This window comes from Numida meleagris, chromosome 1 (genome assembly GCF_002078875.1).
Source record: "Numida meleagris isolate 19003 breed g44 Domestic line chromosome 1, NumMel1.0, whole genome shotgun sequence".
NCBI lineage: Eukaryota > Metazoa > Chordata > Aves > Galliformes > Numididae > Numida > Numida meleagris.
Genome location: NC_034409.1, coordinates 111,294,344 through 111,317,881, shown reverse-complemented (window position 1 = coordinate 111,317,881; position 23,538 = coordinate 111,294,344). Strand labels below are relative to the sequence as shown.

General features: G+C 43.4%; 1 protein-coding gene across 1 annotated transcript in view; it reads left to right on the top strand.

Annotated features, from left to right (window-relative positions):
• LANCL3 (LanC like 3) overlaps positions 8,385 to 23,538 on the top strand; it is a 34,646-nt gene continuing 19,492 nt past the window's right edge. The window contains exon 1 of the mRNA XM_021407940.1: positions 8,385 to 9,013. Within this exon, the coding sequence (XP_021263615.1) occupies positions 8,453 to 9,013 (561 nt within the window). The 5' untranslated portion in view covers positions 8,385 to 8,452. The remainder of the gene's footprint in view (positions 9,014 to 23,538) is intronic.

The window sequence follows — 23,538 nt, the reverse complement described above, 5'->3', positions numbered from 1 at the left end:
TAGCACCCATTGACATTCAATTATGCTTGCTAAATGTTGATGGAGACCAAGCAGTGGATGTGAGCACAGCGAAGCGGTGGGTGGTGCGTTTCAGCAGTGGTGACAGTGACAGTGGGTCACCTCCACTGGTGCAGATTGTTAAGAACACAGCATTCAGGCTCCTGTTCATCGCTGGTCAAAATGAATAGCTAATGGTGGTGACTGTGTTGAAATATGCATATACGGAAAAAAATGTGACTATCTACCGCAGCTTGTAGTTCTGAGCTTTCCTATGCTGGAAGGTGAAGTGGTGCTAAAAAGAAGGAACAGTTTGTACACTGGCTAACACTCAGAGATTTAATTTCTCCACAGTAGGTAACCAGCACTGACGTCTGTAAAAGTCACTGTGCATTAAAGAACAAGAATCCAAATGTGGGTCATCCAGAAAGCCTGCCAGCCCGGCCCTGCCAGCAATGGCAGCTGCAACACAAGCACAAAGGCAGAAGTTTTTATTGCAGTGACTTCTGATGATTGAGCCCAGCACTCTTTTCAAAGGAGGGGCTGGCTGCTCACCAAACCTATTTTAATGCTTGATTCCAGAAAGCTGATGGCTTTGAACTTGACACAGGGGAAGAGAGGGCAGGCAGCAAGAGAAGAAGGCAAATGCAGGCAAGTTCATTTAAACCAGTTCTGACTTACGGTTCTTTGGTTTTGCACAAGTGCTGAAGGCAGTGAGGTGAAACAAAACAGGCTGACTTTACCAGCAGCAGTGTGGAAACTGAGGTGTAAAAATAAATGTAACAGACAGAGAAAGGAATGCCTCCATTTTGAAGTGACTCAGAGTCTCACCAGAGCAAAATTTATTTTCAAATTTGCCATGAGCTCATGTACATATAAATAATTTACATTTCTGTATATTCTTTTTCTCGACATTGCCATTTTCATTAAAAAAACTTCAATCATCTGGCTTGCAGACAACTGATAGTAACCGCACTTGTGTGGGAAGGCAGTGGGTTATTTTCTGTCAGTCGCTGATTTCACTTAGTGAAGTAAGTTTAAGAGGCTTGAAATGCCCTTTAAACAGCCTTAACTCTGCACACTTGTGGTGGTCTCACACTGATGGCAGCTGAGGTCCACCCTCCTCAACAGAACAGGTGAAGAAAACGTGATGACAAAAAAGGCTCATGAGTCGAGATGACAAGAGGGAGAACACTCAGCAATTACTGTCATGGGCAAAACAGGCTCAGCGTAAGGGAGATTAATGGTGGTAACAGACAAGAGCAGTGAAGACAAAGGCAAACTAAAAACACCTTCCCCCTCCATCCACCTTCTAACCTCCTGCTCCCAAGCAGTGCAGGGGAACAGGGCATGGGGGCTGTGGTCAGTCTGTAACACTTCATCTCTGCCACCCTTCCATGGTCACTCTGCCCCTGCTCCATGTGGGTCTGTCCCACAGTGCCAGCCCTCCTGAGCTGATCCCACGTGGGCTTCCCACAGGCTGGAGCTCTCCCAGCACTGCCCCAGCACGGCTCCAACATGGGCTCTGCTCACAGAGGCCACCTCTGCAGCCCTCCCCAGCTACCAAAACCTTGGGCCACAGAAGCCCAACACACTACTTCAGAAAAATCTCAACTTACAAAAAATTGCAAGGGGTAAATGCACAATATCCTGTGCTAGGCTAGTATAGGTCTGATCCACTTGAGCACATTTTTTTTTTTAAAAAGAAAGTGAGCAGTACTCCTGACCCAAATGGTTTTCTGAATCAGAGCCCTGTTTTGTAATACCCCATCCAAATCTGTATCTCAGTACCTGAACATTTTGTTTATCTACAAGGAGCCGGAATGTCTGCCTGCATAATTCATGATGCTGTGAATAATTTTTATGTATCTTCCAGCTTTTTTTTTTCAAAAGGCATTTGCTTACTTAAAAGACCAGAAAAAAAACAAAAACGCTTAACGGCATTCTGGAACAATCTTAGACCACAAACTTGCAAACAGTAGTTACTGAGAACAGCGAGGAACTATTCATGTATGTAAGATAAATCCCAGGTGCTGAACATTTGCTGGATCATAGTTTACACATTTGAAGGTGCAAAAATAAAGCAAAAATATTTTTGTTACAAGTCCAGTATCAACAATTCATATTATTTTAATCTATAATTTGAAACTGCTAAAATAGCTTGCTTTTATTAAAAAAAAAAACAACAAAGATTGCAGTGTATTTCACATTTCTGTTACCTCCCCCTGGGATGCTGAAGAAGCAAAACGGCATGAACTCCTATAGATGGATCTTCATCTAGCACAGTCTAGCACAGCTTCTATGATTCCCATCAGACTAACGTAGCAATGAAATAAAGACAGACGGTATACTCATCACACAAGCTGTAAATGCGTGTGAACAGAAATTGATTTTGAAATGTTCTTGGCAGTTTCCCAAGAAAACATTATCACTGTTTCGAGAAAAAGTGTATCATGCATTGCTTCAGGATTCCTAAGAATTAAAAAACTCTGACTTCAGTTTGCAAAATGTTGAAGAGAGAGAAAGAGAATTTTATGGCCTCTCAAAATTTAGTAGAGCAAGAACATCACTGGAGATCTGTGTCCAATTGTGGGCTGCCTAGTAAAAGACAGACATGAAGCTACTAGACAGAGTCTAGTGAAGGAGGACGAAGATGATGAAGTGACTAGAGCAAGGTGTGGAGAAGCTTAGAGAGCCAGGACTACTCAGCCTGGAGAAGAGGAGGCTCACAGATCTCATCAATGTCTATAAAAATCTGTAGGGAGGGTGCAAAGATGATCAAGCCATATTCTTGTCAGCAGTGCTCAGTGCCAGGACAAGAGGCAGTGGGCATGAACTGGAACACAGGAAGCTTCATCTGAGCAGCAGGCAGCACTTCTGTGCTGTGTGGGTGACAGCACTGGCACAGGCTGCCCAGAGAGGCTGCGGGGTCTCCTCCTTGGAGATCTTCAAAAGCCGCCTGGGCATGGTCCTGGGCACGCTGATCTCGGTGTCTCTGCTGGAACAGAGGCTGGGCCAAAAGGACCCAGTGCATTTTTCCCACCCCACTGACTCAAAATATGAGAATCGTATTTTGAAATGTGTCCATCTGGAAAATTTCAGGAGTGACTGTAATTTTCTTGAATATCAGCCTATTTTCAACATCTTAAAGCCTTCTATTCTATTATTTGAGTGGACAATGACCATACATGCTAAGTCAGGTTATTTTATGTTCTTCTAAGTCTGCAATTGTAAAGGATAATTCATCAGGATCCCGTGGAGATAAGTCAGTATTTTGCTAACTCATGAGAGCATCTAGAACAGACTGCTCCCACTTAGACAAAGTTATACCTATGCAATTGTGTGTGACTCCATGTTCCCTAACCTAGGCTTCTTCAGTCCTTTGGGTCTGCTGAAAATAGCTGGGATAGAAAGGGCTTAGAAGAAGAATCTTATTACAGTTTTCATTTTTGCAAACACAGCTTTGTCGCAATTCTTTGACAGTTTGACAAAAAGAAAAGCCTGAAATTTCAACAATGTTTTATTATCCATTGCTTGTGGCCATGCCTGGTCCTGGGGCTGCAAAGAGTCTGGTCACTGTCCCCAGCTTTCTTCATCACCTGCAGCTGCTGTGAGCTGCAGCTGTGGGTGAGGTCCTTGGCATGGCAAGCACATTTCCATCATGACAATTACCAAGATAACGTAGCACAAAGGCAATAGCACAATGTACAGAGAAGAAAATTCAAGTGAAATATCACAGATGAAAATGCAAGCTGTTTTTAGGTAAAAACATCACTTGATTTCAGATACTGATTTTATTCCTGTACTTTGAAATGGTTCCAAATTCCAGACCTGACAAAAATGTTACAAGTAAAATCCTTGATCTGACATTAACATCATTCGTAGTGTACAGGCACTTAAGGAAATTTCAAATTGACAATGTATGTTGCACTGACAGACTAATTATTAATACAGAACTAACTATTTCATTTTAATATCAATAATGGAGAACACAGCAGGATTTTTTGCTTCGTTATTGTGTTAGGCAATGCTGGAACCACGCAGAGAGCTGCAAATTAACTACTGTTCTCTAAGCATATAAAAGTACTCTTGGTTCATTAGAAATCACCTTGAACATACAGAATTGGACATAATCTGCTTGGCAAAGAAACTGAAGATTGTGACAGACATATCTGCAGGAAAACCTCCACCATCCTGCCCATTTCAGTAGGTTCAAGCTGAGGGAAGGAACTCTAGGAACAGCCATACCAGTGGGTGACTCGAGGTAGGGCCCATGTGTGCTGTTTTGGAAGACAGATTTTTGCCAGAAAAAAGCCAAAACCTGGAATGTCAAAATTCCTGCTCTGCAGAGAGATTTGGCATTTGTCAGCAACGGTGTGGTGGTGATTCACCTGCCTACAAGCATGCAGATAAGAATACGTAGAGGTACTGAAGGTGATGTAATATTTTTCCCTAATGAAAAATGAGAGGCTTCGTTAACAGCTGCTGTGCTTTATCTATACTGATACTCTTGCTAAAATAAGCCGATCTTCACAACTGACCCTCTAGCGGTGTTTTCTTGCCTCCGAAGGAAGCAAGGCACACATGGTCATGTATGACTGTCCATCCACCTATTTATCGTTCCACACATAACCCCATGATTTTGCATCTGTTTGCCAATTTCAACCAAATTCAGTAATAAAGACAGAGCCTCAAAGAAATTAAATTTCTACTCAATTCCTAAGCTTCATGAAGCTGAGCCATGGACAGGCCTGGGAGAAAGATGGCCATTATGGAAAATAGAAAACAAATCAGTAAGACATCCGATCTTATTAGTTTCACTGTTCAAGGAGCAGCTCGTTTAACAAAAAATCACATGCAAGTCTCAGAAGGAAGGTCTGCTTCATGAAAGCACAAGAGCAGTGCAAGTAAACCTACTGGAATTCAAATGATGTATGATAATTTAAATATTTAACACAATATTTAACATAATCTCTGTGAAATAACATTTTATCTTCTTTCTGATAGGTAATTTTCCTTGTGATGAAATGGCAATACAAGCAGTAAAACTTACATCACTTCTGTCATGCAGAAATTGTGTTTGTATTATCAACCATGCACAAGCAACAGAATAAAAGGCTGACTTAGGAAAAAAGCTTCTGCTGTGCAGTGCCAAGAAGTATTTCATTTTCCAAATAGGTCTACTCATCACTGTCAAATGATTGTCAGGGAACAAAAATTCAAAAGCTTTTGTGCAATTTGTGAGCAGAGCCCATATAGTACAGGTTAGGACAATCCGAGAAATGAAAAAACACTTACAGTAAGAAAGCACAAGAATAAATCTCTGAGCAACCAGAGACTGGCAGGAGAAGAAGGTGAATGACAGTGCTATGAAGCCCCTGGGACTGCCCCTGCTGTGTGTATCCTGGTCAGACTTGTCTGTATTTTGGCTGCTAGCATGGTGTATGCAGCACACAGTGGTATGTTACTCTCCAAGAACCCATGTCAGCAAAGGTAGACAAAGGGCACAGGGAGAAAATGGGCACTTGATGGTTGGACTTGATGATCTTAGAGGTCTTTTCCAACCTTAATGGTTCTATAATTCTAGTGCAGACATGAAACAACTCTGCCTAATTCAATCCCTTCTGCCAATTGCCCAAGTGCCAGCTGCCTATCAGCCAAGAACTGATTACAGAGCAGGGAGTGTTTGTCCTGTAAACCCCAGAGGCACTCATTTAGGAGTGTGGGTTTCCAGAACAAAGCCTGGGCAGGCAGGGAGAGGACATAGCTGCAAACCTTACCTGCAGAGCTCTCCTGAGAGGGAATGGCAACACTGGGCAGTAGTGGGTACTGATGGCTGATTTCAATACGAAGAGTGGGAACTACCCTTGAATTCAACAGGCAGTGCACACAGATCAGTCTAGACAGCCTCTAGGACAACTCTAAATGCACATCTGATACTGAAGCTCAGCCTGGGTGTGAGCCCAATGTTTCACCCTTGGCTTAGAAGAGATTTGGAATACAATGCAGGAACAGAACTGCCACCATGTGGGTACCCAAAACCCCATGTGTTTGACAAGCCTATGTACTCTGCTAGGACAGAATTTCTAGAATGGAAGCAACAGCTTTGAGGATTCAGCTCCCCTCTCCATTACTTATATCCCCCACACCTGTCTCATGCCCTTTTCTTTCTACAATCTGCAACTTGTCTCCAACTCCTTGGCTTCCTGGATCAAGAAGCACAGTGTGCCTAGGAAGCATAAACCAGTGTAGAATGGCAAAAGGGGGGGGAATTCACATTTTTCTCAACCTGAAACCACACACTATAGGCCCACAATTCCTCTGGAACACTAGAGGAGGGCAATCTAAGATATGATGAGAGAAAAAAAATGAGCAAAAAAAGGTACAGCAGAAACTGTCATCCTCATTTCTCACTGCCTGCTGCATGACATCTGCTTGCCCTGCAGTAGCTGAGCACTCTTTACTTTATCAAAAGACTCTTGAGAGCATTTCTGTTCCTTTTCTACATGCGATCGCAGACACCTTTCTAAAAAATAGTGCAGCAGTTTTATTTGACCCTCTTAAAGAATAGCGTTGCTAAACCAATTGATTTTCCTGTAAGTTCGTATTTTTCTTAAAGTATTTGCTGCTGAAACTGGCAAAGATCCATTTCCCCTTGCTGAGGTTCTCAGAAAGATGCACCTAAGCCAAGGTGACTCTTGTGGTTTCTTTCATTACAGGGAGACAAGCACCTACAGAAAGCATTCCTTCACCATCAACAGGAGGACCCTGTCCAAGACATCTCCCAACCCAAAAGATCGCAGGAAAGTATTAGCCTTTTAAATTTGAACAAAATACTGAAAATATGAAGTAAGTATCCTCAAAATGTGGGGAGCCAAAAAAAAAAAAAAATGAAAAACAAAACTTTCAAAATCTCACTTACAAGATCATTTTTAAGCCTGATCACTCTAGACTGGCCATATCGATGCAAATATTTACACTTGTGTAGTGGGCAAATAAAAACCTAGAAGCACCATGAACATTATCAGAAAAGTACAAGGAGCTCTGCTTTCAGAAACTCAAGATCAAGCATCTTCATTAATTTACTGCTTATTAACTTATGATTGTGTGCCATTGATGTCATGTTTTATTATAGCTCAGCATGTCATAGTTTCCAGAAATCAATGCAAAAAAAGATGATTTTGTAATAAATGTTTTGATTTGTATCAACTATTATTTAATTTCATAAGCTTAAATGTGTAGCATTTGCTGATAACCCAGAGTAACATCTGTCTTTCAGAGAAATGCAGGGAATATGAGTAAAAACACTGGAGAGAAAAAAATGTTGACCATAATCTGCCAAAGGCAAAGGTATCCAACAGTAAGAGAATGGTGCCTGAAGTGCCTGGTGATGCCCTATCTGGACTACTGTGACCAGGTTTGGGGCCCCCAGCTCAGGAAAGATATGGAACGGTTGGAGCAGGTCCAGAGGAGGGCCACAAAGAAGATCATAGGGCTGGAGCACCTATCCTATGAATACAAGCTGAGGGATCTGAATTTGTTCTGTCTGGAGAAGGCTCCAGGGAAGACTTCACTGTGGCTGTCCAGTACTGAAAGCGTGCTCATAAGCAGGAGGAAGGCTGACTTTTTATACAAGTAGACAGTGATAGGACAAAGGGGAATGGTTTCAAATTAAAAGATGGGAGATTTAGGTTAGAGGTCGGGGGAAATTTTTCACTGAGAGGGTGGTGATGCCCTGGCACAGCTGCCCAGAGAAGCTGTGGTGCCCCATCCCTGGAGGCGCTCAAGGCCAGGTTGGATGGGGCCCTGGGCAGCCTGAGCTGGTGGGGGGCAGCCCTGCCCACGGCAGGGGTTGGGGTGGGTGGGCTTTGAGCTCCCTCCAACCCAAATCGTTCTGTGATTCTGTGTTCGAGGAAGTGATTTCTGTAAGTGGCTTAATCCAAAACCCACTGGAGGTGATGGGATTTTTTTACCTAAACCATATTGTTTGTCCTGCCATTGTGTACCAGGAACTGGAAGAAAGGTGCTATGTGCAAAGGAACTATGGAGGCACAGCTCTAGGAAGGTCTTTCACCGCCCACCAGTTCGTGCAAGCAGGGGAAGACGGACAAGAGCTGCTCTTAGTGTTTGCCTCACGCTTCATCCTGTTGTTGCTGACGTTGATTTGGTTTCAATCAATTGGTTTTCGGCGTGGGGCGGACGCAAACCCCCGTACACCGCTCATCCCGGCGGATCCGCGGACGGCTGAGAGCAGGCGAGGGGCAGCCAAAGCGGGGTGAGGGGACGCGGGGAGACCCGCGCCCGACCGGGAGGACCGAAGGGGCGGACACCGGCTCCCCGCCCGCCGGCCCCGAGGGGCGCCCCTTCCCGCCTCCTCGCTCCTCCCTGCCGCGCTCCCGCCTCCCGGCCGCCCCGCGCTGCCTCCCGCTGCGCAGAGCGCCGCGCCGGCGGGAGCATGGCGAGCCAGCGTTGCTTCGCCAACCGCTTCGATGACTACGCGGGCAGCCTGGCGGCCGCGCCGGACAAAGAAGCGGCGGTGCCGCTGGTGACTGCCACCATCGAGCGGATCCTGCGGGAGCTGCCGCCGCTCGGCGGAGGGGCGGCGGGCGGTCCCCGCGGCTGCCAGGGCGGGCTGTACGGCGGGGTGGCCGGCGTGGCCTACATGCTGTACCACGTCGCGCAGTGCCCGCTGTTCGCGCCGTCGCGGGAGGCCTACCTGCGGGCGGCCCGGCGCGTGGTGGACGCCTGCCTGCGCTACCAGGAGGCGGGCGGCGAGGCCGACGCCGATACCCGCGCCGCCTTCCTGCTGGGCGGCGCCGGGGTGTACGCGGTGGCCGCCTTGGTGTACCGAGCGCTGGGGCTGCCCGACTTCGCCCGGCCGCTCGGCAAGTTCCGCGAGCTGAGCGAGGTCTGCGCGCCGCTCTCCTTCCTCGAGTGCGGCTCCGACGAGCTCTTCGTGGGCCGCGCCGGGTACCTGTGCGCAGCCCTGGTGCTGAAGCAGCGGCTCGGCATGGAGGTAAGGCGTCCCCCACTCCCCCCGTGCCCCCGCCGCGGGAGATGCCCTCCTCCTGGGACAGGCGCTTGTCGGTCACCGCTACCACAAAGGAGAGCGTGGGCAGGTGCCGAGGGATCTGCTCTCTGCGAGAGCGCGTCCCTAAAATAAAGTGGACAGGAAAGCGGTAATGGAGGGTTAAGCAGAGTAAGGGACCTGATTACTCCAAGTGGTGCAGGGGAGACGACGTTCAGAGGCGGGTGTGCTTGCTGACCCCGGCACACGGCGCACGCTTTTGGAAACCCGACCCTGCGTTGCGGTGCTTTTGGTGAATGAGAGCTGCGTGTGTAAGGCTTGGTTATGGTTCAGTGCGCCGCTGATGTCAGGAGTCGGGACATTACCCTCGGATATTGCCGCTGGCAGCGCTGGGCGTTCCGAGCTTCCACTGACTACGGTGTAGTAATTAATCCTGCTGTTGGTTGTGGTGTTTGTTACCGAGCGGTCAGTGCGGTGTCAGAGCAGGCACTCAGTAGATTTTCCTTCCCGTCCTCCTGTCGGGTCCAATCTGCGTTTCCTCTGTTAATCACTGATTTGCAAGTTTGCTAGCTTCTGGCATATTTTTTCCTCCTGGGAGAGTAAGCAACTGCTACAAGTGAATAAATGCTGCAGGAGGGAGCCGTTATGCTCCCTCCAATAACAGCTGTTGAGATGGGAGTCCAAGGAAATTCACTTAATGGAGGAGAGTGGGGACTCAGGGGGATCAGAGTAGAATGTTAAGTCAGTGTTGTGGATTTTTTGATGGCCGTGAACACCAATTCTTATAGTGCTAAGCATTTAAAGGAGCCTGGCATTCACGCTAACAGGATTCTGTCTGAAAACCCTTAAACACGGAATGAGTTACGTTATTCCTAAACATAACATATCTGTACTTTTCATTCTGACAGCATTTTCTGTGAAAGTTCTGTAGAGGCAGCAGTACCAGTCCTAGGGGATGGTTCTTCGCAGAGGTATCAGCTATCTGGGCGGTTTGGGTCACACTCAGGAGTCTGAGCTTCTGGATGTACGGTGACGTACCAGCTGTATGAAGCAGCACCCTGGGCTCTGCTGCTTCAGTTATTTTCCCCTCCTGCTGGTCTTGCATCATTGAGAGCAAATCTCTGAGCAGTCTGCAGTATAGAGAGTGGGTCCAATCCCCTGATGCCATCACACAAGCAATACAAGGAAGGGGAAAGCTCTCCCTGTTCGCTTGCTTGCTGAAAAATCATACTTTACGCAGCTGTCAAGAGTTAAAATTCCCCACAGATGAGCACAGGTGTGCACATATTGTGGAATCCCTCCAGCAGGTGAGTTAAGGACAGTCGTAGGGGATCTGTTATGCCACGGTCGCAGTAAGACATATTGTATGTCATCTTGCTGATGTTTTAATCAGTAAGCTGAATCCTTCCATAGCATTATTAATTTTGTCACAACGCTGTAATTTTAAAGGTACAGGGAAAGCAGGGAAATATTTTAAATTGTTAAGTATTAATACTTTTTAAATAATTGTAATAAAAATTAAAACTTTCACGTAAAATGCTTTGCTCCTTATAAGAGCGCAGTGATCATGATCTGTAGTCTGTGTACTCATGCGTTAGCAAAATTCAGATCCGCTGATAAAAAGTTTCCATCCTCATACAGAATTATTTTGATTAGTTCATTGCCAGAGCAGATCCTGCATCTTTTTACAAATGACGAGAGGGATGCCCAGAGAGAATGTTATTACCCAAGGTCAAACGGAAAGCCAGGTACATCCCAGAATAGAAACAACGCCTTGTGATTCTAACCGCTGGTAAACGCTACCTCCTGTAATTTGATTGTGCACAGCCTCACATGGCTCATTGCAGCATGTTTTCTTGTTGCACACGTTCTTTGGATGCTGCTGTGCAAACGTTTCCAGCACAAAGAGAAATCCATTCCTTGCACTGAAATACGGCCGCTGCTGCCCATGTGGTTGTTTATTCCTCTGGATAAGTCAAAATTGTAACCTATGTACAAGAAATAAATTATGCCTGAAGGAATTTGCCGTTGATGTTGTGGGCTTGGTTTTTGTCTTTTCTGGACAGCAGAGGAAGGGGACCACTTTATTTCAGTAAATACCAGTTTAGCTCAGCTGCTGTGCCCCAAGGCTTCGGTCCTAGCTAAACAGCCTCTGTTTTTTAAAGCTTCACATGTTCTTCAGGAAGTTAATCTACTGTCCTGAAAGATCCATTCAGTTGAATAACTTTGACCTCATGTGAAGACGGCATTTGCATTTTGCTGGTTTTCAGAGTTCTAGGCTAATACAGCGTTTTTTCCCTGATGAATTAATCGGGAGTTTTTGCATGAGTAAGGATTACTTAAACAGGCAAGAATTAACAGTTTGACCTTCTTGATGCACAGTGACTCTATGCTTCAGGAAAGATGGTCATTTCCAACCTTTCTTTAATCTCTTACGTGGTAATCGTGTCTCCCCGAGAGAGGGAGGTAAAGTGTTTTTGCAGAAACAATACATCGTTTGTACAGGGTACACACAGATAAGGGGCATGTACTTCAGCAGTCTTTAATCCATGTGTTTTCACTGTTAAGGGAAAATGTTTCTGCTCTTGCTTCTTCAGGTCCTTCTTTCTGATCCTGCTAGCCTTGCCTTATTGTGTATTTTTGAGGGAATCCATCAGTTCTGCTTCAATTCTGTTCACTCAATCTCTTATTTGCTTGTGCAAACAGTAGTGAGAGACCTCTGAAATGGTGGTCTTGCCCCTCTGTTCAGATGGTGTTTTATCCTCTGCTCATGTTACCTCAGTGACATTTCTGTCCCATTTCATGGCTGATGGTGCACGGTGTGCCTCAGTATTTGCACTTCCTTCTGGCAGTGTTGCTGTCAGATGACAGGGGAGAAGGTGGCTTCTTGCTTCACGTGGCTTCTTGCATCACAATCTGCTGAGATGCCACAACCTTTCAGCACAACTCAGGTTTTCTTTTAACGACTGGCCAAACTGGTGGGCTTGAGTGATTTCCACCAGCTCTGGACTGCAGCAAAAAAGACAACAACCAGTAGCAGTATATCTTCTAGGAGGCAAAACAGCATTTTACATGACTGCCTGGTGCTTCATTCAAGGGACAGGAGTTTCTAAAGACACTGGGGACATTGTAAGAGACAGTTGCCTGCAGTTTCTGTGGTGAACTGCTTGAACCAGCAGGCTCTGTCAAGCAGTGTGCCCTCAGGGCCGAGCCACTGGAGTCATTCCTGAAAGCCCACGTTTGGTCCATTTTTTCCATCTCTTAGAAAAAAATAGAGAAAAAACGAGAGGAAGGAGCTTCCTGAAGAACATGTTCAGAGGGATTGAACAGTGCCCATACAAGGACAGGCTGAGAGAGCTGGGGCTGTTCAGCCTGGAGAAGAGAAGGCTCCAGGGAGACCTCACTGTGGCCTCTCAGAATCTAAAAGAGGGCTATAGGGAGGAAGGGAACAGACTCTTTAGCAGGGTCTGTTGTGATAGGACAGCGGGAAATGGTTTCAAACAAAAAGAGGGGAGATTTAGACTGGATGTAAGGAAGAAGTTTTTTACTGTCAGGGTGGTGAGGCACTGGCACAGGTTGCCCAGAGAGGTGGTGGATGCTCCGTCCCTCGAGATACTCAAGGTCAGGCTGAATGGGGCTCTAAGCAAGCTGATGTAGCTGTAGGTGTCCCTGCTCATTGCAGGAGAGTTGGACCGGGTGACCTTTAAGGGTCCCTTCCAGCTCAAATGATTCTGTGATTTGATGTTCCTTTCAGACTTTCTAAAGTGAAAGTTTCTTCATGCTGAACACAGTGTTTATGAAAAGCACTTGATGGATTGGTCTTAGAAAGGGATCTCTGCAAAATACACGCTGAAGAGATGCTCTTCCGAGTGCTGTCGTGCAAGGTGCCATGCTGGGCTTTTATTCCAATCTACACCTCAGCTGGAAGAGTTGTTCTTTGAGGTGAGGTTTCATTCTTTCTCTGTGTTAAAGTCCTTTCTCTTGTGGAAGAATTTGCGAGTTCATCTGAAGTGCTGTGGTATTTGTAATGTCAAACACAAAAAGTGTGGTGCTAGCTGGAGCTCTACTGATTTCTTTATTTCATTTTGCACAGGCTGCTACCCAAACAGGATGTCAATTTTGCCACAGAGGATTTAAATGTGATACCAGGAAAGATAAAGTCTTTTCATCCTAGCCTGCTTCTTTTAAATGTACGTTCTTCTACTCATGGTTTCTCAAGCCACACAGGACAGATTTTGCATTAATTTATTTCAGTTGATGAATTTAAGCCAGGAGTTGACATGGGAGTTTTCTAAAGTAAAGAAAGAATCAAAGGGAATTATTTAAATCTGGATTTGTTTAGTAAGCATCCTAAAATAGTTTGGGTCTACATTTCAGAATTTCTCTCTCTCTCTTCAACAGGGCAACACAAGTCTTTATTTTAAACAGCCTTCAAATTCTGAGTCTGGGACACTGTGATAATGGCCACCTGGATCCAGCTCAGCGTGGTGGAAGCTGAATATCCAATTGTAGAGATAAAGCAGAAAAATTAATTTTGAAAGTGTTGAATTTCAACAATTTTGTTTAACTGGCAGTAAAAAGCACTGTAGTACAGAGGTTATGGTAAGGATCCTGTCTGGACTGGAGATTTGATTGACACAATTTTAACGGTACATATACATTTTCTGTTCAGCTGCAGAAATATGGATTTTGACAGCTTATAGCTGAAGAGCGGTAGTAATCTGCCATCATCTTCTAAAAAGAGCTTTATACAAAGGCAGTCACATATGTCTTTTTCGTGCTGTTGGAAAAAATGTTTGCCAATTCAGCGTCATCTTTTTTGCTGAAATACCAACCCAAGCTGTGATACTGACATTTTGTTTAATAAAAAAAATATATTATTATCCAGAGTTTTATATCCAAAATAGATCCCTACTTTCCCATCTTCCTCCTAACACGTTTACATTTCACATACTATGAGTTCACTTCTGAACCTTATCTGTTCCATCATCATCCTCATCATCATTAGGGTTGATTTTTAGGTCGCCCTTTGGAGTCTGTCGGTGCCTCTCCTTGGCCTGCTGGAAGCGGAGGTGTTGAATGCTGAGTGTCTTTGCTTTCTGTGTAGCAGAGCGTAATGCCTCTGCTGTGCTCATGGCATGAAGAATGGGATCTGAGGAACAATACACAGGAAGTGGAATGAGATTATTTTGGTGGAAAAGATGCTGAGTCTGCTCCGTGGCCCTACTGAACCTGTGGAAGCATCTCCAGCCACCTGAGGATTTGAACCAGGAAAAAGGAGCAGCTCTCTAGCAGAGTGCAGGAGTGGAACCTGGTGGTCTCAAAGCACAAGTTACTGATGACAAGTCTGGGGTTATTTAGTCTGCAGGAGGGTGAGGAGCTTATCGCTTTCCATGATTACCTAAAAGGAGGCTGCAGCAAGGGGATGTTGGTCTCTTTTCTCAGGTGACAAGTGGTAAGATGTGAGAAAACAACCTCAGGTTGCACCAGTAGAGGTTTAGATTGGACACTGGGAAGAATTTCTTCATGGAGAGGGTGGGCTTGAGTGTTGGAGCAGGTTGCCCAGGGAGACAGCAGTCACCATCCTTGGAGGTTATTTAAGAGAGAGACATGTGAACATGGCATTTAGGTACCCAGTTTAATGATGGACTTAGCAGTGTTAGGTTTATGGTTGGACTTGATGGTCTTGAAGGTCTTTTCCAACCTGAATGGTTCTATGACTCTGTATGGTGCAGTGTGTGGGGATGAAGAGAAACAGCAGAGACATGGTAAAAAATAATGTTTGACAGAGGCTGAGCAGAGAGCAGAAAAAAGAGTCAATTCAAAAATAAAATTAAAAAAACACGAAAGGAATAAAATAGTGGCAAAAAAAGTAAAAACTAAAGTCTCCATAGGCATAGCAGAATTTGAAAATGAATGAAAATAGCAAGAAATAGCTTAGACCCTGGAGCAATGGAGATTTAATTCTAAAATGACAAAAAAATAGGTTATCTGGCAAACTCAGGTTGTTTTGACAGCTAATGCACTCAATTTAGAAGAAGATAAACATACGGCAGAAGAGTAGAGACAAATAGAAAAGAGGTTAGGGAAGAGGTTGAGGACTAAACACTACAGTTGGTTGAGGAAAATTACTGTTTTTGTCTGCATGGATTTTGCTTGTCACTCCTCTGTTCCTGTATTCTCTTTGCATATGCTCATACTCTTACAGAAGTAGCTCTCATCACATTCAGTGCTTGCAAATTCAGAACACAACATTATGTCTTGTTCTATAATTTCTTTCTCTAAGAAATGATGGAAATAACTACTTGATGCCTTGCAGCAGATAAGGACATTTTCATGGACATTCCTGTATTTTGCTTCTAGCACTGAAATTTTCTTATTACGTGCATATAATACTATAAATTACTGTGTAACCTAGATGGCAATTCTGTCAGGAAACCTTATTTGCAAGACTTAAGAAATAGAAGTGTGAAAGATTGAGCAGCTAGCGAGAGGAGAAGTTAGTTGTGCTTCTAGTTAGCACAGGGCTAACTAGAAGCAGTTACCAATGAAAAAGTAACATCCTCGTACCTTACAGCACTGAAATGGGGGGATAAAATTAAGCCTTACACTCCTTTATAGTCATTTAATACACACCGTTAGAACATTAGAGTTGAATGTAAATCATAGCACAGCTTTCCACCGCGTGTAGCAGGGCTCATATCTGGAAACCATCCCTCTCTCCATTAAATCGGTAGTCCCTACTTCTCTCTGTTAATTCAGCTAGATAGTCTTAACATGGACCTGCAACCCTATTCACAGGCTGTGTAACGATTGCAGAGCAGATGTCATATGGGTGCAGCTACTTGGCCGGTAAGCTGCTGCCTTCAGCCTGGCCTCCAAGTGGTAGAAGAGCTCTGTCGAAAGGAGCTGGGAGGCAATTAAAATGCTTACGTCCTGTGGGCTTGCTCTCTGCTGCACAGCGTTGTGTAAGGCATTTGTTAAAACTGGGATTTTGTTTGTCAGCTAACTTCACTATTCCCCCCTGCCTTTACTTCCTAATCAGAATTCAATATATGCAGTCAGGTCACCACTTTCAATAAGGCAATATGTCAAAATGCCTCTTTGTCAGTGTCTGTCACGCAGTTCTTTGACTACTGACAAGAATGAGATTAAGCACCGTGTGATATTGCATAACCTTCTGTCCACTCCATTACAACAGTTCTCAATGAAAATAGCATCAAAAACAATTACTACTTATCTATGTTGTAGGATTATTTTCAAGTGACAGTGAGCTGCTTTATTTTTCCAGAAGTAACAAGGGAAATAATTAAAATAGCTATTTCATTTCAGGCAAATGTGATCAAGAAGTATCTTTGTTGCAGTTCAGACTGTTGCTGAGTCATTTGGCGTTTCTCAGCTCGGTATATTTTGATGTCTGAGAGCAGAACCATAAATCTATTTTTGCAACAGTTCAGCTTTCCTGAATTCCTCAGTTTAATGGCTTAATATCTGTTGTGCATCGTGAGTGAGATGGAATGGATGTTAGCACTGAATGGCCGAGGGAAAAAGAATTGTGCCAGATACAAACACCTTCTAGCTGTCCAAGGCATTTAGTTATTTTGTGTGGCTTTTTTTTTTTTCTCTACAGAATACTTCTGTAATTGGTATGGTGTTTTTTTGTGGAGAATGATTAACTGTTGGTAACATAATTGAGTATGGTAAGTTGGGAGTGTACTGGTCAAATTTAGATTTCAGTGTCAAGGAAATGGAAGCTGATCTTCCCAGTGTGTGTGGGCCGGCAGCTAGAAGAAGCATAGGACAGCCTTTTAAGTAGCAATGTGCCAATGAGTCAGTGCATAATGTATTGGAAAACAGTTGGTATTGCATATTCTGTACTGGAAATTTTCTGTAGTTTGTGTTCTCAGTCCTGACAATCAAATGATAACACAGAACCAGACAACTGGTAGGGACCTTGAGAGGTCATGTAGCCTGTTACCTGGCCCCCAGGCAACTTTACCTGTGTCTCTCATTTCTGACTGCCTCTCTCCAACCCGTTCCTCATACTCTCCAGTGGTGGAGGTTCTGCATCTTCCCTGTCTGTCTGAGACATTATTTTGTTACCTTGCCTATTAGGAAGTCCAGCCTAAGGACTAATCTGAATCTCTCTGTAATTCAATCCTGATATGCTTTGTCCTGCCCACTGAGAAGTACTAAAAAAGATTATTGTGCTCCTTTTTACAGCAACTCTTCATATGTTTCAAGACTTTTGCAATTTCTATCTTCAATATTTTCTTCTCTAAACAAACAATCCTATTCCTTCTAATCTTCCCACATGCACCATATTTTCTACACCTCTAGTCATTCCCATTGCAATCTGCCAGACTCCCTCTAGCCTTTCCTGAAGAGTGCCAGAAGTTGTATGCATAGTTCTGGCACAGATCTTTCTAATTGAGCGGAGAGATAACTGTGTGTTTCTTCCAGGACTTGTTTCTATTTATATGGCTCAGTAAGATGTTTGCATCTCACACCAGCGTGACACTGACTCACATCCACCTTGTGACTTGCTATAGTCCAGCAGACTTTTAGTAGGTCACTGCTACCTGGACAGGTATTCATTAGGACAGGCCTCTGAATAAGTGACATAGGTAGGGACCGTGTAAAGTCAGGAGTCACAACCATGGAAGCTGTGCTGTGGTATGGAGAATGAGGTTTGTTTCATTGATGCCAAAGAAAGAATCTCCTTTCCTTTGTTCTTACAGTAAAAATGGGAATATGTTATTCAGTGTTGTAACACCAGATATATTATTATATATTCAGGGGATATCTAGGCAGTGATAGGCTTTCTTTGAAGAAGTGTAGTTTGAATAATATATTTCAGAGGCCTATATTAAGTCATTAGTCAGGCAACATTGGAAATCAAGGAATAAATGAAGTCTGAAGAAGTGTGTGGAGGTTAAAGTTACCTGTTCTCGGATTCACCAGCACCGTTAGTCAATTGAAAACTGTCCTTTTATTTTGTGAAAGTTTCTTAGAGCTTCATCCAGCATCACCAGTTTGCTGGTTTGGCTTCCAAGAACTTGGTCATAAAAAAACAGAGATTGTCTTGTATTAAAGTAGTTGGGGTTGGAAGCACCACCCTTGGTGCAGATGTTCATGGAACTTTGACCTTGCCATTTCCTCTGAGTTCTTCATCACTTTGAAAACCTGGCTCTTGATCTCTAGGTATTTCTACTTGCCATCTGTGAAATGGCTAATGTTAAGCTTCATTGTTTTAGTTTTCCTGTTTAGATCTGATCAGACTTAAGATAGTCAAATATGAACCCGTGGAAAAATCTTTGTAGAAGAACAACAAAACAAACTTCTTTATATGCTTTAAATAAATATTGATTTGTTTGTTCTTGGTCTTGCAGAGCTGAATCAATCATGAGTTTGCTTATGCCTGGCTGCTCTTTTCATACACGTTGTTAATAATGCCAGCAAAAATAGCTGGGAATAATGCTTATGTAACTTCTACATACCCAGAAGACAAAATATAGATAGAGTTATAGTAGGAATGCTTTCAGCCTATTTTGATATTGTTCTTTAAGTGCCGTAGAACTGTTAGCTTATTTTGGTGAACTATTATTGTGAGGTAATTTAAAAAAAAAACAACACCAGTAACCTGAGTCAAAGTTAGAATTGGATCAAAATATCTCAGGAAAAGTAAAATCCCCACACCTGGCTGGACAGTGTACTGATATATATTCACATTTGAGTTTGGATCAAAGTCATAGAGTCACAAGATGACCAAGACTGGAAGATAACTCTGGAAATCTTCTGCCCCAACCCTTCGCTCTGAGCAGACTGCTTGGGGCTGTGTCCAGTTGGGTTTTGAAGATCCCCAAAGACAGAGACTCCATATCTCTCTGGGCAACCTCTTTGTGTGTTTGACCACCCTCACAGTACAAAAAAGGCTTTTTCTTATATTTAAGTAGGATTTCCTGCCACTGAGAACCACTGAGAAGAGCCTGGCTCCATCTTCTGTACTCCCTCCCATCAGGTGTTTATACAAATTGATAAGATCTCCCTTGAGTCTTCTCTAGGTTGAGTCCCAGAAATAATGCATGGAAAGAACCCATGGACAACCAGAAGAATTCAGCGTTACTCCCATAAATTGCAGTCATTTGTGCTTCCTTTGCCTCTTTCCCCACTACCAGCTTCTCAGTGCTTTCCCTCCTCCTATGACTTTCTTTAATACATCGGTTGGCCAAAGCATTGCAGTTTCTTCAGTCATGCCCAATCACTTGCAGCTACAAGCAGGGAAGATCTTGCCTGAAGTCTAGGGAGGTCAAAAGGGTCCATTCAGTACCACATGCTGCCATAGAGCCTTGGACACCAGCTGCATCCCTCCTTTTCAGTCTTGGCTGCGCACCTACATGATGTACTTTTACAGCCATGTTCTCTTCCTGGGCAGCCATATCTTTCCATTATTCAGTGGCTCAGATGGGTTTGCCTCTGTGCTACCAGTTGTTGTGCTTCCATTGCTGTAACCTCCTTTATAGGACATTTGTCACCATCCATGAGTCAGTATAGAGGTAGAGCACTGGCCACTTCTCTTGTTCAGCAATACCTAAATGCTGCACAGTTCCTCCTATACAGCCTCCAATACAGCTGTAGAGAATAATCATGTAAAACATTAGGTAAATCCAGTGAAAGAGAAATATGCCACTAAGTGCTCCCAGGGCAGCAATAACATAATGTAGCCTGTAGTATGAGGTAATAGTGATTCCCATTAGTTAATTATGACTGTTTATTATTACTGTTGCTTCCTTATGGCTGTTATTCCTTGTCTTCATTTCCTTGTGAAGTTTGTGCTCTGGTCCTGAAAGTAATCTGAACCACAGCTTCTAGCACAGCAGTGTCTTTTTCCCAGTGTGCATTGTTTATAGAGTCACAACTGAGAATAAGTTGCATGAAGGGAAAATTGATAACCGTTTCCTAATTTTATTCTAGTATCAGATGGCAGTCTTCTAACAAGGAGAAAAGTACAGACTGTGATCCCATTACTTATTAAGTTATGTTTTAAAGGACATGGTAGCCCACACTTCCTCAATGTAATCTCATGACTGCCCTTGAAAGTCTAGAATTTCCACTCAATGCTCTTTTGCTATGATCTTCTATTTCAGAATTGTCTTTGTTAGTGTGCCTGGGAAGATCTAGGAGCCAGCACAGAGATCATCAGGCCTTCTACTACCTTGGACAGCTACTGCAGCCAAAGAGTAGGGCAAAATTCAGATGACTCAGAGGACTTGATCACCTTCATCTGTTTTTTCTCCATTACATTGTCAGCGTTCTTCTTGTAGTTTGAGCTTGTATTTCTATTTGGCTTATTGGCATGGCACAAACTGCAGATCATCACACAAAGTAAAAGTGGCATAAGGCCAGCATGGAGTTCTCTAGAATTACCTTTGCTTGAAAGCAATGCTGATGCTACTTTAAACTGACAAATGTATGCTTCAATTAGCCTGTGAATTATGCTATTGTGTAGTTTGCCTCATTTAACTGATTTTGCAGGTAGTTGCATTTTTCCTCAGTAGCAAATATTTAGACATACTTCCAGATGCCACATGTCTCGTCGATATCTACATAATAGAACTATGCATGTAAGGCAGCATGGCTTAGACAAATAAAGAATTTTTGTGAGACAAACAAGATCACTTGTTGTAAATAACAGAATTATAAAATTAGTGGCTGATGAAAGAGCAGTAGCCAATCCCCTGTTTGCATTTGAATAAAGCTTTTGTTGCAGTGTCATATATAATCTTCCTTGAAAACTTAATGCGTGCCGACTTGGATGGGGACATTATGGATTTGGAATTGGCGGAAAGACCACAGTCAAAGCTAATAAAAAAATGCTAATAAAAGGCTGATGTAGGAGCCAGGCTCATGTATTATCTTTACTAATGATCCAGAAGAGGCAGCTTACTGGATAAGAATTGCTTTGGCATCTAAACTGAGAGAAGTGCCAAATACTGTATGCAGGAAGAGAGAAGGTATGAAAACAGTTAAAGAGATTTAAAAAAAAAAAGAGCTAAAATAAGGTTTATTTTTAGCAGTACATGTATCTGGGGAGAATTATCTGTAATACTTATCCTCTATGCTAGGAAGAAACTGACGTTCAATTAAGCTGAACATGACAGGGCTTGAGTTACTCATGTACTGAGTTCACGTGAGCATTGGCATACTGTCTGCACGTGTGATCTATGGCTGCTTATATGTCTGGATGCAACATGGTAGCACATCAGAGTTCTACATGTACATTAAAGTAAATTAACATCATTTATTTGCATTTATTCTCCATGGGAATAAGCAGCTAGTATAAATGAAAAGTCATAATCAATCCAGCTAGAGGTTAACACAGTATGGCATCAAGAAGGCTGGTTAAATTTTGGACCGCCTACACAGGTGTACCACACAGAAGAGACATTTTGGATTCACTCTTTGTGATTCTTCAGGCCTTTCCATTGCCTAAAACTCACTCTGGAATCCAAGCCCCAAAAGTTTTCTCTAAGGTAGGATGTGTCTGAGAGTGCAAGGCACCTACTTTACACAGTTGAAGTCTCCTGTGTATCTTTTGATAGGCATGCGAAGCCCGAGAGTGCTGCACTGAGGAGCACATTAAGCCACACCAGGATGTATAAGCATCACTGCATCACTGACAATCCATGGAGCCCTAGAACAGATCTGTCGTGCTCTCTTTTCTCCATGGTGTTTGTGCTACTCTCAGTCTCACCTGCTTCAGCGCTTCCCTGCTCCTCTAAAGGAGGCTGTTGAGCTGCAACCCCGACCAGCAGCTGGGGCATGTGTTCCACCAGGTTCCTCTCTCCCTGTCTCCCAGAGTGCGGCATAAAAGTAAACTCAACATTTAATCACTTCCTACCAGCAAGGGCAGGTTGCATTCACCTCTGGTCACCCTTGCAGGTTTTAGGACCAAACTGGGCTCTGGGTAGATCACAGTCTGAGTGCAGGCCATGGTATCTTCCTTCTTTTATGCAGTAACCTTGAGATTTCATCACTAACCTGGCAATTCAAATTCATATCCCTTCTTTTTCTGACACATTTAAGCTGACTTCTCTAAGCTGAGTGTGCTGATTGCTACAGCAAGTCTCCCGTATTGTGGCTTTGATTGAAATTACTTATCTAAAGTACTCAGATGTTCTTTAGAGCGGGGCCTGGAGAGAAGTGCCCAAAACTGCAGGTTCCAGAGTCATTCAGCTTTTCAGTCACCCTAACTGTAAGTGCAGAAAGAAACACACTCTGCGCCTGGCAGGGACACACTAATAGAAGAGCTTTGAGTAACAGTTTGCAAACTGTGTTTCATGCAGCACAACATGGCCATTGTCCAAACACTCTAATGCTTCCACTTGCTGGCAGTGAGGAGCTGGCAACATTTTCATGGCAGTATACAAACAAATTCTTCCTCCTCAGGATTTGTTTCCAGCGATCCATCTGGTTTGATATCTTGTACCAGTACTAGGTGGCTCAGGGTAGCTGAACTAATCTCTCTGGAAGGCAATTTTGGAATGTGTTGCCCGTAGCATTACTAACCTGCATTTTGTGGGAAGTGGCATTATGCTCTGAAGCATAAGTGTTTACCTTTCTTCTAAAATTGTTGGGTTGAGTTCTGCCAATTGGTTGCATGGCCAACCTTGTAACATCTGTTCAGACCTAACTGTTCATAAATTGTGAAATTTGATTAGTCTAAAAGTGATAAAATATTTATTTGAACAGCACAGACTCCAAAGAATTGTAATTTAGTTCAGTTGGAGTGGTGGGACACTCCTTGCAACTCCTTGTTAGCCCAAACTTATGTTTAAAAAATTCTCACAGAGCAAGTCAGCTGGTCTGTTAAAATTCCACAGTGCAAGCAGATTCAGCAGAAATTTGCAGGAATAAATTCCCTAGCTTATCTGACTCTTAGGGGAGTCAAGAAATACTTTGTCTTTACATTTACTGCTTTTCATAAGCTATCATTTTGTTCTTACATTGCCGTATAAAATATCTTTTGTGTTCTTTATCACGTTAATTACCTCCTGCCCAGAAAATAAACTGCTGCCTTTTTTAGCTTTACTTCTTAAGAGAATATCTTGTTTGTCTCTAAAATGTGTTCCTCCTTGATAAATAAATATGTTTTTGATAATGGGAGAACAGACCTAGAGAAATAGCAGGGGAAAGAGCGATGTTTGATAAAGTAGCTTTTTAATAACTATTTCATTATTGCTCTCATGCATCCCAACAGTTTTTGTTTGCTTTTTACAGTGACGCAGTGCACTAAGGAGAGATTCTCACCAAGCCATTCACAGCACTATGCAAACTGTCATACATACTCTTCCATGAGCATAAGATTTTGAGAAGGTCAAGAGCTCCTCTAAGATATTGAACTGTCACCACTGTGCAGCTAGTATGCAGCCACTATCAAGGCATTTAATGCATTCATATGTAGCACCTTAATATGTAAAACCAAGCTTTCATTGGTTGTAAATAAAAAAACA